Raw genomic sequence first — 18,597 nt, 5'->3', positions numbered from 1 at the left:
TGCATAATGTATGTATTGTGTATAATATGAATGGATGTGTTCCAATATTATACGTGTGTTTTGATGTTTATGTTGAGCATGATTATGAGTATGAGTTGATGTTGTCGTTACTGAATGTGTGATATGATTAGGGTGATGAGATGTGTTCATTTACTTAGCATTACATGATATTTTATAATGCTTATTATATCGATTGAGGAACTCACCCTTACAACTATGTTTCAGGTAACGTGCAGTGATTGAGTAGAAGCTAGTCCTTGGAGTCTAGTGTAGTTCCCTAGTGAGTCATGCTCTGGTAGATGTAACATCGGGACGGGATGTTTTGCCTTGTTTTCGGTTTGGTTGTTGAATAACCTTACATGTAATGTGTTACATGTTTTGCATGTTGTTGTTAATTTCTATCCGCTGCGAATTATGCAAATGTTTATTTTGATGAATAAATGAGCATGACGAGTTAAATTGGAACATGGTGTGAAGTGTCAAGTGTGACACCCTTAAATTGCATATATACTCTGATTTATGTTTGGTTGTTTTAATTATTTATTGGGGTATTTTAGAAGGGTGTTACAACAAACGTGGCATTACAAGACATAAGTCGTAAACAACAAAATAGGCATTGTAAGTCATATGATACATAACAAAACCAACAAAAGTGGTTAAGAACATGTTTTAGGCCTTTTTGAAGTCTCTTTTTCTTTTTGGGTGGTTGTTGACTTGAACCTCCAATTGGTGTTGGCTGACTTGAAGCAGCAGGCAGTGATGGCTGACTTGAAGCAGCATGCAGTGATGGCTGACTTAAAGTAGCAGTTAGAGTGGGCTGAGTAGCAGCAACAGTTGGGGTAGGCTGAGTAGCAGCGGTTGGGCTAGGCTCAGTAGCAGCAGCATTTGGGCTAGGCTTAATTGAAGTTATAGGCAACTTGCATGTGGCCTTATTGTGACCATCCTTATGAAATCGACCACATTTGATACCAAACTTTGCTCATTTAAGTTGTGACTCATTTCTCACTTGTTCCCCGACCTCCTTGTTCCTTTTCTTCTTGGGTCTACCAGGTTGCCTTTTTATAGGGGGGTTGCAGGTCAACAACATCTGTTTTTTCTCAAAGAGATTCCTCGTTGACTGGATAAATCACTGGTGCATACCAAGCCTCATAGCACTCCTTTTTGTAATATTCAGACATAAAATCATTAACTTGTAAATGTTGATCTTTCATACATGAAATTGCATAACAGCATGGCAGTCCTGTCAGCATCCACCTTCTACATGAACATTCATGCTTTGATAAATTAACAGCAAACTTTTCTCCATTGAATTATATATGCCTAGCTTCATAGTCAAATTCACATGCACGCCTATTACAAATGTAGAAAATAATTATGAAGTTAATGCTATATCAATTCGATTGTTAATGTCTCAAACAAATATGACGCATTACCTAACAATCCAATTGTCTATTCTTTGTGATTCCTTTTCCAAGTTCTTTTTTATATTTGGTAGAATGTTATCATCAAATCTGGCAATCTTTTGTCTGTTGAACTCCCACATTTGCATCAGGTGCACTCTTATCTCTTCAATCATGGTCACAATAAGCTTGGCTCTCGCTGTTACAAATACTGAGTTGAATGCCTCTGACATATTGTTTATTAAAGTATCACGCCTTGGACTAGTTCTAAACCTTGATTTTCTTCAGAACCTCAATGGAATCTTCCACATGTGCTTGAATGCCTCTTCATTAACACTTTTCATTTCAAGCATTATTTTTTCCCAAGCATTTGCATGACTGGCAGTTGCAGCCTTCCACGTCAATTCCTTTAATTTAACACCTGGAAACTTCTTCCTAAAATTGTTATATAAATGCCTAACAAGAATATCACATATCAAAGGTATCCACATTAGTATCTAACAATAATAAGTCATGTCTCAGAGGTATCCACATCAAATATGACTTAACAATAATGAATACCTAACACAAAATGTTTGGTCAACCTATGGTAGTAACTCATCAAGTGCAGGCAATAAACCCTACATTACAGTCATGAATATGTAAGCAATAATTAAAACAGACCAGTCAGAATATGTACGCAATATCCAAAATAGACTAGTCAGATGTGTAAGCAATAATTAAAATAGACCAGTCAGATGTCAATACATTTTGTTGATCACTTATAAATGTATAAGTCTTGCATAATCTGACACCTCCCAAATCAGATGTCATTAGCTCTAAAAACCAACTCCATAAATCTTTGGTTTCTCCCTCAACTATAGCAAATGCTATTTGCATCATTTGGTCATTTGGATCCCTCCCAATGGCTGCAAGGATTTTTCCACCATAATAGTCCTTTAAAAAACACCCATCCAAACCTATGATAGGTCTACACTTGAAGAAACTATCCTTGCAGGCTTTAAGGCATATATAAATCCTTTTGAAATGTGGATTCAAATACCTCTCAGGATTCTCACTACTTTCCTCTCCACCTTAAACTGGTTGACTTGTAATTTTCACAGTTGATTCAGGGTTTGCCCTTAACATCTCATGGCCATAATCATGGATTCGTGTATATTTCTCCCTAAATGAACCATCAACAATGTCAATAGCAAGTGACTTTGCTTTGTATATAAGTGTCTTATTTATCCCTACATTCCACTTTATTTAGTTTTCTCCATTATATTAGTCAACTTCAAAGTAAGATTCTCTCTTCACTACTTTGAATCCTTTTGCCCAACCATTTGGAATTAAGGAACCTAACCTTATAATCCCCACTGCATGTGTGCTTGTCCATAATTTTTCTCAACTGTCAAGTCTCTTCATCTTGTAATTTTGCACAGTATGACTCCCATGGATAACCTTTCTTACATATGACTCTCATCCTCTTGTTATCATTTTTCTTAAATCTCAAGTTTCTACCTGAATGAATATCATATGTTCTAACTACCTCTTTAAATTCTTCCTTAGTAGCAAAATAAGTCCCTAACTCCCACTTGTAATCCTCCATTCTTTTTGGAAGCTTGAATATTGGAAAATTCACATTTTAACACCTCTTCATCTTCACTATCATACTCTTGGGGTAACTCATCACTATCATATTCCTCAATGTCACTCAAACCTCTAAAGCTTTCCTTTGGAACCTCTTCATCTTCACTATCAATTGAACCACCACCTTCAACTACTTCTTCCACCTCCCTTTATTTCCTTGGTCTCCCAACATTGGCTTTCCCATTCCTTTTACCTTTTCCTTTGCCCTTCCCGTTTCCTTTAACTTTTCCTTTGACATTCCCTTTTCCTTTTCCATCCTCTTTATACATAACAATTTCTTCACCAATTTCTATAGCATCCTCATCAGAATCCTCAAAGTTCACATTCAAATCATTGTCATTTTCACTACCACCATCTTCGTCTTCTTTATTACATTCCATACCCTCATTTTCAGCTTGGTTACAAATAAGTCCTCTAGCTACTGAATCTTTTTGAACAAGTACCAGATACTGTATGACATCCAATATATCAGCTTCTTGATCACATAGCATATAAACAGTGGTCCCCTCTAAAGTAATATCAATTATTGCATCCTCAGACACGGTGGCCCCCTCCAAACTAACGTCTTGACAAGAATCTTTTTGGTCAATACCCTCAGTGGTCCCATTCAAATTAACATTCTCAAATGAGTCTTCTTGGTCAACTGCGGTTGTATCTTCTACACCAGTGGTCCTTTCTTCAACAAACTTGTCACCTAGATTATTCAAATCTTAAAAATTCCCTAAATTATCAAAATCTCCTTTTACACCATTATTCAAATCATCCAAGGTGTCATTTTCCAATTTGTCTTCTTCTACACCATTAGTTCCTACATTATTTTCTAGAGACAATATTTGCTAGTCCCCATAAACTGGATGCATAGCATATAGATGTACATTCCCATTGATCAGTGCAAACGTTTTAATTTTATATGTTCTTGCATCACCTTTCAACAACACTAGCTCATTATCATCCATTGCATCATAATACCACAAACTTTCCACTTTTTAGTACCCTAAATCATTTAACCCACCCAGCACCTCAAAATAACTCCAGAAGTCAGGGTCAACTTGCTAAACCTCCTCTAACCCATCGTGACCTAATTTGTTAAACTCAATAAACACACCCCCATGATGGATAACATACTCAAATCTATCACTCATGACCTACTAATGCAGAAGAAAATGTAGAAATGAGTCTTCGAAGTAGGAGAAAATGTTAAAGGTTTGCTTTTTAAAATAGTAAGCACATAAACTTACCTTAGACTAGAAATGAACAAAGGTGAAAGTTGATGAGTTGCGTCTTCTTCGTAGCTCCAACTATCATCGTATTCTTCGCTCCAATTTCTTCTTCTTCGCAACAGCTAGGATTTAGGACAATGTGAAGTAGAACTATGAACTAGGGTCAGACATTATGTTTCTAAAAATATGAACTAATTGAAACTATAGTAACAACATGCTTATTAATAATTGAAACAACAATAACAATATGCCATGTCACTAATTCACTATGCCACATTGGCATTTTTAACGTTTTCCACTATAATTTAACAGAAAGGACATATAAGGCTAACGGAGGTGTCTTAAAGGACTATATTGTAACGTTTTTGAATTGAAGGCCTAAGTAGAGGTGTAAATTTCTAAAAATTTCGAAATTCATCCAAGGATATAACGGTAAAATTGTTCTAAATGGGAGGTGTCATATATAAGTAGGGGTGGCAAGTTAAATCTTCCGATTAGAGCGTTCAAAATGGGTCGGATCTATTTGGTGAACCCACAAGCTCTACTAGTATGTTTTAATAGGATTTTTTAATGCATCATATTATTTATTATGACATCTTCTGAAAAGTCAAAAATATTTTCAGAAATTTGGAGATGCATCTTCGTATACACCATATGCACACACAACTTATTCGTTTTTTAGTCAGCTCCAAATTTATAACTAAATTTAATTTGAAAAGTCATTTCTGAAATATCTCTAGAAATACACGTCACAAGGATATCGTGCATGGATATTTACATACAATACAAAATAATTGAAGAAAAAATATGAAGCGCGTAAGCTTTGGATTTGACAAAAATAACAAAATCTCAAGTGCTTTTCATATCAATAAAATATGCAAGCAAAAATAAAAAATTATAGAAATAGAACTTGATTGTTAAAAAAAAATTATGAATTTAAGCTAGTCTCAATTATGAGGAGTAAAATGCTATTGATATGTGATGTTCCATTTTTGTTATGTGTTTCCTTATTAGATCTCCAATTTTACTTCTATATGATGTTTCATTTATGCAATTTTGCTTACGACCGTTTTTTTAAATTTCTTTTAGTTTTTTTTATCATTGGGGTGAAAGTCGGATGGGGAAATATGTACAGGTTCTGGAAATATATTTTTAGAAATATTTCGGAAATGTATTTTTGGACTAAATTTAGTAATAAAATTAGGGTGTGATTCAAAAATGAATTAATTGTGTACGCATTGGTGCGTCTCGAGATGCATCTTCGAAATTTAAAGGGTATTTTCGATTTTTTATAATGTGTTTTTCACCCTAAAAGGTGGGAAGAAATTCCATATTGTAATACGGTTCGAGCAGCCAAAAAGCTTTAAAAAGACTGGGCTACTTTGTACACTTTATAGGGTGCTAATTCACCATAGTGAAAAGTCATAAATATTTTTAGATTTCAAATATGCATCTCTGAACGCACCTATATTACACTCTTAATGCTTTCGTGAATGAGCCACCTCATGTTGTCTAAAAATGTGTCTAGAGATGCATCTTTGTATCCATATTATGATGAATCCGGAGGTGCATCTCTGTAATATCCCTTATTTCAAAAGTCAATGGGTTTTATGGAGATGCACCTTCGGACGAATTTTAATTCATATACCTCATGCTAGACCATTCCTTCCTTCTTCATTTTTTATACTTTCCAAAACACTTCAAAGAGCTCGTGAGCAAGAATTAAATAGGTCATTTTTCAAGCTTTAAAAATACTTCTACCTCATTACAATCAATCCCAGGACATCTCATTCACTCTATTGAAGCTTTAACACAACAACTCTCAATCGTTAATTTTCTCATTTCCTTTTTTAGTTGTTATGCATGTTTTAGGTAAAATAGAATGTTTAAAATGTATTAGGTTATAGTTACATTCAAATAGAATGTTTAACATGTCCACATTTGTTGGTGTTTAGGACATCATAGGGGTTTTATGCATTTTCTTCCCCACTGCGACTTTTTATGGAAATGTATCTTTGTAATTTTCTTTCATGTGTTACAAAGATGTATCTTCATATTTTGCTGGATTTTATTTCTTGTGTTCCTGAAGCATTTTGATTTTGCTTACATGGTTTTATTATAGGTACAATGTATGAAAACCCAAACTGGTTAAGGCATCGTCGAGTGACCCAACATGCATCATTTCATAGGGAGAAAGTTAGACCATCGCGACCATTAGTTGGTGTGAATTCATTTGATTTAGAAGTATCGACTTTCGGATCTCGTGTGTCTCTGACATCGTCTTCTAGGAGGCATGTTTCTCGTGCTTCCCTTATAGCCCCGGAAGCCTAACAGGAGAAACCTTTTGTTGTTGCTGCTCTCGCTCCTGATAGTTTTCTAGGAGGCCACTGTGACACCTCATTACTTCCTCTCTATGCATACCATGTTGCTATGCATCTTTGGGAAGGAGAGGTAGCATAAATATTAATTACTTTTGTATTACATTCATTTTATAGTAATTGAATTGACTAGTGTTGTTGTATTTTTTTTACAGTTCCATGAAACAGTCAAAAATATAAACCATGGCAATATTTTCAATCTACCACGGTATAAAGAGGCAGGGTTTCAGGATGTATTGCATCAATCTGAGCTGCAAGGTTTATGCGTGACTAGGTACAAAACCATTAACCATGACATATTAGTGGTTTTTGTGTAGAGATGGCACAAGGAGACATCATCTTTTGATATTCCTATTGGTGAGACGTTCATCACCCTTTATGATGTTTCATGCCTCCTACATCTTCCGATTAGGGGAAGATTACTAAACCAATCCATAATCTCTAGAGTTGAGGCAACGAACATGATGGTTACCTATTTGGAAATTGACCCATGTGAAGCCCAAATAGAGATTGATTTCACGAGAGGCACTCGTGTTATATTTTCATATCTGGAGCAATTGTATGAATACCACCTGGATGCAGTAGTGGAAATCTAAGGTGATGACGAATAGGTTTTGTACCACAGACAATGGTTGGCACAATCATATTTGTGGAAAAAATGCAACCTACATTGATGTAGTGTATCTGACATACTTCCTCAACTTAGAGTGGATCCACGAGTACAACTTAAGGGTCGCGTGTTTGGTTTATTTGTACTCGATGCTAGACAAAGTTTGTCTTTAGAAGACATGACAGTTGACAGGAAGTTGCACGCTGCTTACAATAACATATTAGCACCTTCACTTTAAAAAAATGTAAGAACACTTTTGAAAATCTATTAATAATATTTTATCTTAATCGTTTTCAAGCATATATCATTTGTCACTTTCCTCGCATATTCGATTGAGAACTTAATGATAGCCACACTAAAGATTGGCCACGTGAGATATCTCACTCACATCTCTCTAAACAATTCTCTAAAATATTTTCTCATTTTCTCACATATTTTTACTTATATCGCGTTAAGAAAAAGTTCTTGTGTTTAGTGAGGAAGTTTGTTTTAAAAGAGGTATTATTGTAAATTTTCCCAAGAGTTCTTTTTTCCTTCTGGGTGAATTATTCGTCCTTGGAAAATGTTTGTTTGGGTTTGGAGTTAAACATGTTAAAAGCTCTTTTTGGAGAATTAGTGTTAAGTCTTTGTTTGATTCATGAGCTCCTTGACTTAAGGAAAAGCTCTCCTATTGAGTTCGTGAAGAAAACTAGAGAAAAATATTCATAATTGTTCTTGAGCTCAGCCCAGTCAAAACTTCTATCGGTTCGAGATTAACCTGGTATATAATCTCATTTGGTTTCTGAGTTCAACATGTGTAAAAGCTTAGTAGGTTCGATTCATGGTCAGCTCGTGTAAAACTTCGGTTTAGTTTAGAGGATAGAAAGTTCAAAACTTCATTTTGGTTCGAGATAAGTCTGTACAAAACTTTTGTTTGGCTTAAAGACTAACCTATCAAAGCTTTGTTCGTTGTTTGGCTTGAAGATTAACCGTTTCATTCCATTTTTCATTATTTGGTTGGAAGTAAACCTGAAACGTCACTTTCTCTTGTATAAGGGGGTTGATGGGCTTAAACTTTTAAAATCTCTCAAACATCATTATATACTCTAAATATTAAGTCTTGGGGAGAGGAGTAGGTCAATTCATTTAGACTGAACCTCTATAAATCTCCTGTGTTATTTATCTTCCCTTAACTTTTTACTTTCCGCATGTTTTTTTATCTTTGACTTCCACTGCATATCCAAACGTATTTTCGAAGAAAAAAAATTAAACTCTGATTTATAAAATATTTTTATTTCAAACTTTTTTTTCAAACCCCCATAATTCACCCCCATCTTGTGTGTGTAGTCACATGTTCAACACCTTTTTCACCTCTAGCTCATCTAAAGGGAGCTCATTCATCGTCAGTGTCGCAGTAAGAATCGGAGACCAAGCTATTAGGTTAACTTGACTCGCAAAACAAAATATCACCATCGATCTTTAATTTATTCAAGGGAAGAGGAAAAGATCAAATAACCCATAAATATGCAATGTAAAATAATACAATAAAGAGATTGGAGGTCTGGAGGTTGTTATGAAAAAGGAAGATACTAGCACTATAATCATCTATAGTATCCTATAGAAACCTCTTGAGATATTTGTATTTGGTTATTGTTGTTTGCTAAAGATTGGAGAGATGAGAAGAGAAGTATATTTTATTGTTTTTTTATTTTAAAAGACATAAAGTCTTATGCCTACGTACCAATGAAGGATCAAAATCCTGTAGTTCGGGGTACAAATAACAAAAGGGTTTGTTTAGTTGATTTTAGAAGAAGAGACAAGTTGTCATCTTAAGGAGAATACTCATCTAAACCACCATAAATATGAGAAGATGGATATTTGCATCATTATGAAGGAAGGGATACAACTTGGATATAGAATTTACAAGTATGTCACTTCATATGGAAAATAATCAACATCAATTTCAATCATTACTATGGGGTAGGAGATTTATATCTCAACTATAAAGATGATTCATGTCTATTCTCTTTTGAGAGAGGGTTTAAAAATGAAAAGCCAAGTGGCAAAAGTTTTGAATGAGATTTGTGTTTTTTAGTCTTATAGAAAGAGTTTGATATGCTTAAAGTGTTTTTGAAGCATTTATGAAGAAATAAAGTTTGAAAATTCAATGACCTAAAGTCAAGGTTTTTTTTATGAAAGAAGTTCAAGTTTGAAAGATCCTAAGATTTGACTAGGGTTTAGAAGGGCTAAAGGGTACAAGATGGGTAAAGGAAGCTACAAACACACACAATGAATATTCATATGACAATAAGCCAACTATAATCCATTGCCCTTGGATTGAAACATAAGCAGAAGTATCATGCAAGAAATATCATGGATTAACAATATGCACTAAGCAAGCATATGAACAAAATCACTACCATGTATCAAGCTTAAACATCTTAGGACACCAATCAAGGTCATCAATAAATAATGGAGCAAAAGGCATGACATAGAGAATAATTCATAACACATGGATCATACAAGCATACAAGCATGTTAAACCTTAAACAATTGTGTCATGCATCAAGACTAAAGCAATGTTTATGAGTAAGTTCAAAGCACATCAAAGCATCATTTTATGACAAAAGTTCACATCATACAAGGGTTCAAGTCATTAAGGTTCATGCCCCTAAGGTTCATACATTAGGGTTTCAAAGCAAGTCATCAACCATAAACATCCATGTACTTCAAGCACAAATCAAATAAACAAGTTATCATCAAGTCTAAGTCCAAGTATAATCAAGGTGTTCAACACATATGGATCAAAATAGGAGCAAATTAATCATGGGAAAAATTGAATCAAAGCATACTTAAATGAAAAATAAAAAGGAATAAATAATATTTTTTTTTGGATTTTTTTAATATAAAATTAAAAATATATAACAAAATAAATATTATTTTTAAATATAAAAATATAGAAAAGGAAATAAATAAATAAAATATTTTTTGGGTTTTCAATATTTTTATAATAAATAAAGAAAAGGGAAAAAATATTAAAAGAAATAAAATTAAAATAAAAAGAGAAAAAGAGAGGAAAAACAAGGGAAAAAGATGGGGTCTGATAGGGATCAAACCCATGACCCCTATGTCACACATACATGCTAGACCAACACATCAACCACTACACCAAGGATGGCTTATTAGTTACAATGTGCATCCAACATAAAATATATTAAAATAAAATTTTAAAAAATCCAGATGAATTAAATGCAACTTCCTCTTTTTTTTACCAAATCAAACATGTGAATATAGCATCTTGCTTAGAATTTCATGAGGAATCCAAATATAACATTAGTTTTCATTTATGTTGACTCTAACTCACAAATTTTTGACAAAACCAGATGAACCCTAAAATTTCAAATAAAAATTAAATGACATATATCAACAATCAATGGACAATAGCTTAGGGGTTTCATTCCTCATATCAAAACAAACATAATGGTAACAAGAATGAGTAAAAATAATGCTCAAATGAGTGATTCCAAAGTCCACGAAAATGTACCTTGTAGGTGAAGATGGAAACTTTGATTCAAGCATTTTCAATGGTGGAAAAGGATTTCTTTAGCACCCTTCGACCTCCAGTAATATATTGCAATGGATAGTTTTCTTTGAAACTTCTCAATTCTTCTAACCAAGTCAAATTGCAAGCTAGAATAAGTGAGGGATGGATATGGTGATGGAGGTGTTTGAGATCAATTCCAATGCATACAGAAGTTTGTATGAAGTGTATTAATGATGATTCAATGGAAAAAACACCAAGAACTTGGAGAAAACATGGAATTCAAAAATATAGTTTTTAAAATTTCAATAATGGAGTTTTTATGTGAAACTTTATGTGTTTGAGTTCTGAGCCCTTGATGCCCTTTTATAGAGGTTAGATTTTGGTCTTAGAACTGAATGGAATTGATCTTTGTTGTATCTTGATGCTAGTTTGTCCATCAAGTTACAAAAAAAGGTTAATGGTGCATTATGGTTCCAAGAAAGCATGGAGTGATTAAGGGAGAGTAAGTGTGCTTTTCCTAAGTTTAGAGAATTTACTTTTTGTCTTTAGATAGAGTAAGATCAAAGCAAAATATATTTACAAAGCTCCAAGCAAAAGTGGTTGAGAAAACTGATCTTTATGAAAATGACAATGAAGCTTTATGGCAAAATGATTCATGAATGATATGTTGTTTGGATAATGGTCCAAGCCCTTGTGTAATGCATCAATGGTTTATATAAAATACTCATTATGCTGAGATTTAGAATCATTGTAGGCTGCAAAGCAAGATCTTGAGGTTTGGCTTTGGTTTGAACATGAAACTTGACATTAAGATGGACTTTCAATTTGGCTTAACATGGTGACTTTCCTTCATAGAAATTCCTAACTCAAGTGTGATAAATTCATGTCAATGGACTCTTTGGGGAAATTTTCCTATCCTCTATAACTTTCATGTTGGACATTTTAAGAGATTCAACTTGGATCATGGAGATAATTAGCCATCAACTTTGACAATCTTAACTGCTAAACACTTGGAAAAATTTCCAAGTGTTGAACAATTTTACAACTTTGAGATCTCATCTTCATCACTTTATATCTTCTAATCCTTGTGAGATATTTGGTTCATTATTTATACAAAGCTGAAGTATAGAACATCATCTACAAGTACATCATTTTATCATGAAAAATGATGGCTTGAGAAAGAAGTTATAAACTTGTAAAATGTGTTTCATGAACATGCAATTTCATAACTTGGAGAAATTTTGAAAACCCTAAATTTGACTTTCTTGAACTTTTTCTTGATTTTATTGATTTAACTTGATCAAATGTATTCATCAACCATATTTTCATGATTCTTGACTTGAGAAATTCATGGTTGACCAAAAAATCTCAAAAGTCAAACTTTGACCTTGAGTAGTTGACTTTTCATCAAATGAATTCCAAATCTTCAATGATCAATGAATCAAACTTCTTTAGCCAATTAAAGCAGATGAATGGATCATAATGGAGCACTTGAGGACCCTGAATCATATTTCAAACCATTAGATCATGTCTTGGTCAAAAAGTCAACATCAGAGCAATCTTGATCAAAACCCTAATTTAGGCATCAGATGAGTTTGGAACTTATTGGTCTTGAATAGATGAAATCTTGAACTTGATTATGATGAATGGGAATCACTTGACTATTATGAGAAGCTTGAATTACTGAGGAATGCCCATAAACTTGACCAGTCAATCACTTGAGCTCCTTAAACCAACACACATACCTTGTGAAAAAATCAAACAAGACAAAACATATTTTTGTATTTTCATAAGGTTAGTAATGCATAAAAGACACACACATATGAGATGTTTGATATTATGAAAATGATGAAAATGAGATGGGATCTTTGGGGTAAAAATTTGGGTATGACAATCAGGTTGCGTGTTATAGGCGACATCCAAATTGTGGGTTGGAAGACTTCAACGGTGTTGATTTCTTTTCTCTAAATGCTAACGGAGGCTAGAGTGTCTTATATGATAGTTATGTTATATCTTGATTTCTTGGTACTATCAAGATTTGAGAGGAGATATTCTCGAGAATATTGTTTTCTGAGAACATATGTTATCTTAAAGGCTTTAAAATGTTTAGATAATCCATGCACCTCTATGAGATGTGTAATCAATTAAGCTTCATTTACCTAATACTCACCGACTATCGGAATTACGATCAAATGCGAGTTTTTCCTAGCTCTGAGTCTCGAAGTGGCTATTTATGCTAGTGATGGGGGCTTCATATTTGTCTTAGTTGTTGATGGCTTTAAACTCAAGTCGGAAGGACTAATTTATGGGCAGGTTGTGTGGACATTGTAGCACTATTCTGCCACCATTTTCTTTCATGTTTGAAGCAACATTCACGGATAGTGACACTATCTGGAAGGGCCTCATCACCCACTGGTAAACTTAATCATGTCGGGAATTCGGCTAACACTTGAAATTTGATACGTCCTTTGGGTATGTATTGGATATAGTACTCCGATAGCTCAACTGACCATTACACAATGCCCATAGAAGTACATTTTGAGTTTCCTTACGGTTATTAAGACCACCAAAGTCAACCTATCGATTTTCTGGTACCTTACCTCAACGCCTTAAAATACTTTGCTCATGAAATAGATTGGTTGTTACTTTTGTCCTTTTCTTGGATGAGCATGAATCTCATTGCTTGATCATTTACTGACATGTACAAATACAGGGGTGCGCCTGCTTATGGGCGTGTCAAGATGGGATATGTTCCCATAAATATTTTTAGCTTAGTGAATGCCTCATAGAACCCATTTGTCCTTTGGAACTTCTCCTTCTTTTTCAAAGTGGCAAAGAAGTGGAACACTTTTTCATAAATGTGATTTGTGATGGGGAATCATAAGTTATGGTTAGAGCAAGACTTGAGCCTTCGATGGCTATGCAACCCGTTTGTTCTATCAAAGTTGGAGATTCGGTTATGTGAAGTTCGGGCTTAAATGTGGCGTTTAGCCAGAGTTGTAGAAGCCATAATGGATTAGAAAGCAAGTGAGTTTTGATGGTCTCAAAAAGGTGTTTCAGTTTATAGGAAACTTCTCCAAATGACTGATAGAGGTTTTCCAAGAGGAGTTTGCTTAACGAGATTTTTCGACCCTCATGAAGTTGAATGGATAAAGGTACAAATTTCTTATCTACTTATAAGGAACTAGAACAGAAAAACATTGTAGGAAAGCCAAAGGGTTAAAAAGGCGATGTGCTCCTAGTCGGAGACTTCTACAGTTATCTTATCATGATTATCAATTATAAAGTTATTGAAACTTAATTGTTTGATAGTGAACTCATTGGTTGTTTCTAGGGTCAGACTAAAGTTCTCACCAGGAGGGTTTAGCTATATGATGGCTGCCACATCGAATAAGGTTGGTGTTAACATGCCACGATGAAATTGATAAGTATTTATCGAACCTTCCCAGAAAAAAATTGACATGAGCAACATGGTCGGATTGTATCTAGGGCCAGTTATAGAGATTTTGATCATGTCATAGATACCCAAGTCTTGTCATTGTTTATTTCTTTGGGGCTGAACTTTGTCGAGCCAAGTGAGGTACTCTTTGGTTTGGGTCGGAGGCACGAATCGAAAAACACGCGTAGGTTTGTCCATAAAAGATACATTGAGAGCGCGTTCTTCGAACGTTGAGGAAATTGTAATTGGGTGTCCTGGAAAGAAGTTCTTAATTTTCCCATCATTCGACTTTGCATTCGGGTAAGGCCCTAAGAAGGCAAGAAGTTTACCTGACAAAGAAAAAGGGATAAGTACCTGGTTCTCCCAATTGGAGATTTTGTCCTTTGATAGTGGTGGTTCAGGTACAAAATCCATACCTTATTCATTTTTTTCTGGTAAAATCATGGAGGCCAAAGAATTTTTTCCAGTATCAAACTTCAGAGTTGAGGTTTTGGCTGCCATTGTTGAAGTTAGAAGCTTTTACAAGAGAAAATGAAAGGTTTTTTCTGCCTAAGAGAAAGTCAAGAAGATGGTTGAACAAAGAAAATGAGAAAAAGAATGAATCTAGGTATTTATAGAGTCTTAATTTTTGGTCAGAATCAGACACGTGGCATACGCGTGGAGATAATGGAAACATTGATGTGAGTGGAGTAGTTAGTGAAGACATGCACATTCATGTTCTCATAGAAAATAGGAGTGATGATGAGATTCTGAAAATATCTTATGGAAAATGACAATGTGCAGTAATGTGGTAATTATGACGATGACGCCAGCGAAGGAATTGAAACGGTGTCGAAAATTCACTCAAAAATGTCACATTTCTTTTTCTGATCTAAATCGAAATATGGCATTTTGGGGGGCAATTTGCTACCTTGGATTTTCGACATAGATATTAATGGTAAGTAGCAAAAGGGCATGTCATGATGAGATGTGAAGTTGAACATGGTCAATCGAGACCACTGGTTAATTTGATAACTTTGACCTGTCGAAAGATGATTTGGAAAATTCCATTCGAATCATGTAGTCAAAGACCGAGGAGTATTTGTGGAGTCTGGACTTAGTGAAATTTCCAATATTAAGGTTGGTTATTCTGATTAGTCGAATGAGTCAGAATTGGATATGATCGGGTGGTTACTCAAAGGCACATGAAAGTCTGTCGAAGACAACGGTTGGATGGAAGAAAAAACGTGGCATGATGTGTTTAGTCGACAGTTGTAGGCAGTTATTTTAGACTAGTATATAAGTAAACATTTGCTTATGTTGTAAGAGTGCGCAATTGTTCTCAAGTTTCTACAAACTCAAAGTATTTGTGATTGAGAAACGAGTGAAGAAATATACGTATGTGTTTCACATCTACAAATTTCAAGCATTTTACATTAAAATCATTCCTGCATTTTAAGTTACTTCTAGTCACTTTACTTTCAAAGTCTTTACATTTCTATTTCAGTCATTTTACTTTCAAAACCTTTACATTTCGATTTTAGACTTCAAGTTATCATCCTTCAAACCTCGCACTTCGATTTTGATAACAATATGGTGTTCAAAGGTCATGATTCACACAAATATGTTCAATGATATTTTTGAGTTTGATCCCTTAAATATTAATAGAAACTTGTTTTATTTACCAAATTTACCAATAAACAGTAACAGAACAATTCTAAGAAGATCAATATGTAATGTTTTTTAGTTAAGAGATCAAAGCGAAACATTAAATTAAGTTAAATGATTTTGGGACTAATTATGCATATAAAACAAATCAAAGACACCATGCCTTTCTTGCAATAAAGTCACGCATCATGATTCAAGAATTAGTCGATCTTTTGGACAAAATATTATAGTCTTGGATAACCTTGTAATGGAATACATGGGTCCATATATTTGTAAACTAGATTCTTTGAATTACCAACCATAGATACCTAAGGGTGGCAAAACGGACATCCGTTGAACATATCTATTTTGATTGCACTTTCGTGCGGGACAATTTAAGGGTTTAGGCCATCATCCTTTAATGTGTTCAATCAGCTTCGTCCCATTTTTTTCGTAGACTTTTGCAGGCACAAACATTTACATAAACTTTTACGTTTTTACGCTTAAAAGGTGCAGTATTTGCGGACTTTCCTCGCCCCTGCCTCACTTTTTTGCAGGACAAACTTAAGTTTTAGACTCACATCCTTAACTATACCTATCTCATTCGCTCCGCTTTTTTCGAACTTTTACAAGATATACGATTAACCAATGCGAGCATGTCTGTTTGTCACCCTTATTGATAGCCACAGTTATGTCTTATAACCGACTACTACTATGTATATATTTTCTGGTAAGAATAGGTAAATAACATTTTTTATAAAAGACCTTTTTAATCAAATTTGACATTTTTTAATTATACTTTAAGAATTGAGTCAATTTTTTTTTACTTTTAAAGAGAAAATACAAGATGCATGATCAATTTAAAATAATGTTACAATGTTTTCCAATGAGCATCGTATACTTACTATGAAGAATGTTTATTTTGATAAACAATTATGCTATAAGCCGTAAATAAACTCTTTATTCAAATGGCCTAAGTCTATAAAGTTTAAGCAATTTGCTCATTATTTATTTATGTTAAAAAAAGTACAGTGGAAGCTTTTACCGAAGATACACCGAAACTTCTAACCGTGACGAAGACTTAGAAATTTATGTCTAATTGACAGAGTCGTTAACGGCACGGCTCTTGGCCGTCATCATCTGCTTGAACTCATCGAAGTCAACACTACCGTCACCGTCAGAATCAACGGAATTGATCATATCCCTGCATTCCTCGACGGAACACTTCATTCCGAGGCGGTCCAGTGCCAGGTGAAGCTCCTCAGTGGAGATAAGTCCGTTTTTGTCGCGATCGTACAGATCGAAAGCATCGCGAAGCGCTGAACCGCCACCGTCAGAAGTGTCGGAGCGGCAGACCGCGGAGAACTCCGATAAGTTGATGCCACCTTCACGGTCGGTGGTTAGATCTTCCATCACGCGTCGGAGTTCCTCCTCCTGTGGTACGTCGGATCTGAGTGTTCGGAGAACAGTTTCGAGTTCGTTGGCGGAGATCTTGCCGTCGCCGTTGGCGTCGAAATCGTTGAAGACTTTCTTGAGTTCGTCTGTGTCTTCGAGGAGTGGAGATTGCGTCGGAGTTTGGTTCTGGTTTGGATTTAGGTTCGGGTTTGGCTCGGATTCTACTGGAACGTGTTCATTCGTTGCCATTTTTTTTAAGTTTATTCGGTTTGGAAATGGTAGCGTTTGGAGAAGGATGGGTAAATTGAATGAAGGTGGAGTTGGTTCGGTTTTTGGTTTTATTTTTGAATTTTGGGTAAAAGAAAAAGAATTATTGAGTTTAAAAAGAAAAAGAAAAAGAAAAGAATTATTCTAGTCCTTACAAAATGCATGACATTAATCGTGTTAGTTACAAAATGCAGGGACACTTTAGTAGTTCTTGAATAAAGAAGGGAAAAATAAATAAATAAAAAGAAAAAGGGAAGACAATTTTTAAAAGAAATCCAAAGAGAATATGGTGCTTGTTCAATGTGTGAAGGTCCACTTAGATATTTATTTATATTTGATTACTGTTGGTTAGGTTGTGTTTTGGATTTTTAGTTTGTTTTGGCTAGTTGTATTGATTGTGTTTTGGAATTTCTTCTACTTATTATTTTGTTGGTTTTATTTTGATGGTGATGTGTTTTGAATTTTCAAATTTTAGTTGTCGGTATAATTATTTTGGGTTTGTGTTGTTATTATTGTTTATTTTGAATATGTTTGTTTAATAAATAAGAATAATAATGTTTGACCAAAAGAAAGTAAGGATAAGTTCGTTTTAATTATTTTTTTGACATTATATTATTTTATTAATTAAAAGGTGTTTAATACTAGTATTTTATATTTATCTAAAATTTAGTTAAAGATGTGGTCGTCTTATTTAGATGATGAACGTCTCATTTATTTGGCTTTGAATAAAATCAATACTAAGGAATCATAACGGTTTGAAACCATGTTAAAAAGTTATCATACGTGTAATCGGTTAAAACTAAAAAGTTGGCTTTGATTCGGTTAAAACTAAAAAGATAACTTCACAAAAATCTAAATATATCCTAAAGTTAATTTAAAGTTATGATTTACTTACCACGTGTTTTAGAGAGAACTATGACTCTTTCTAATTTAATGTGTGTTTTCCTTTCTCATTTTAATTTAGGGTTTAAGACAACGCTTTTGTTCCCTCTTTCAAGTTTTATATGGTATTTTCTTAAACTTTTTGTTGGTTTGATGTTCTTCTTAAGTAGGAGCGAGTGATTTTTGGTTTCTTTTTGTTTGGTAGGTTGTTATAGTAGAAAAATG

General features: G+C 34.2%; 1 protein-coding gene across 1 annotated transcript; it reads right to left on the bottom strand.

Annotated features, from left to right (window-relative positions):
* Window positions 1-16,769: 16,769 nt before the first annotated feature.
* Window positions 16,770-17,703, bottom strand: LOC127106740 (probable calcium-binding protein CML27). Its single transcript, XM_051044073.1, has one exon. The coding sequence runs from the start codon at window positions 17,470-17,472 to the stop codon at window positions 16,924-16,926; it is 549 nt and encodes a 182-aa protein (XP_050900030.1). The 5' UTR covers window positions 17,473-17,703; the 3' UTR covers window positions 16,770-16,923.
* Between the last annotated feature and the right edge of the window lie 894 nt (window positions 17,704-18,597).

The sequence above is a fragment of the Lathyrus oleraceus genome, chromosome 1 (genome assembly GCF_024323335.1).
Source record: "Lathyrus oleraceus cultivar Zhongwan6 chromosome 1, CAAS_Psat_ZW6_1.0, whole genome shotgun sequence".
Classification (NCBI taxonomy): domain Eukaryota; kingdom Viridiplantae; phylum Streptophyta; class Magnoliopsida; order Fabales; family Fabaceae; genus Lathyrus; species Lathyrus oleraceus.
This window is presented reverse-complemented; position numbering and strand designations above follow the sequence as displayed.

Excerpts from the sequence above, each read along its gene's own strand:
- LOC127106740 (XM_051044073.1), bottom strand. The coding sequence starts at position 17,472 with ATGGCAACGAATGAACACGTTCCAGTAGAATCCGAGCCAAACCCGAAC.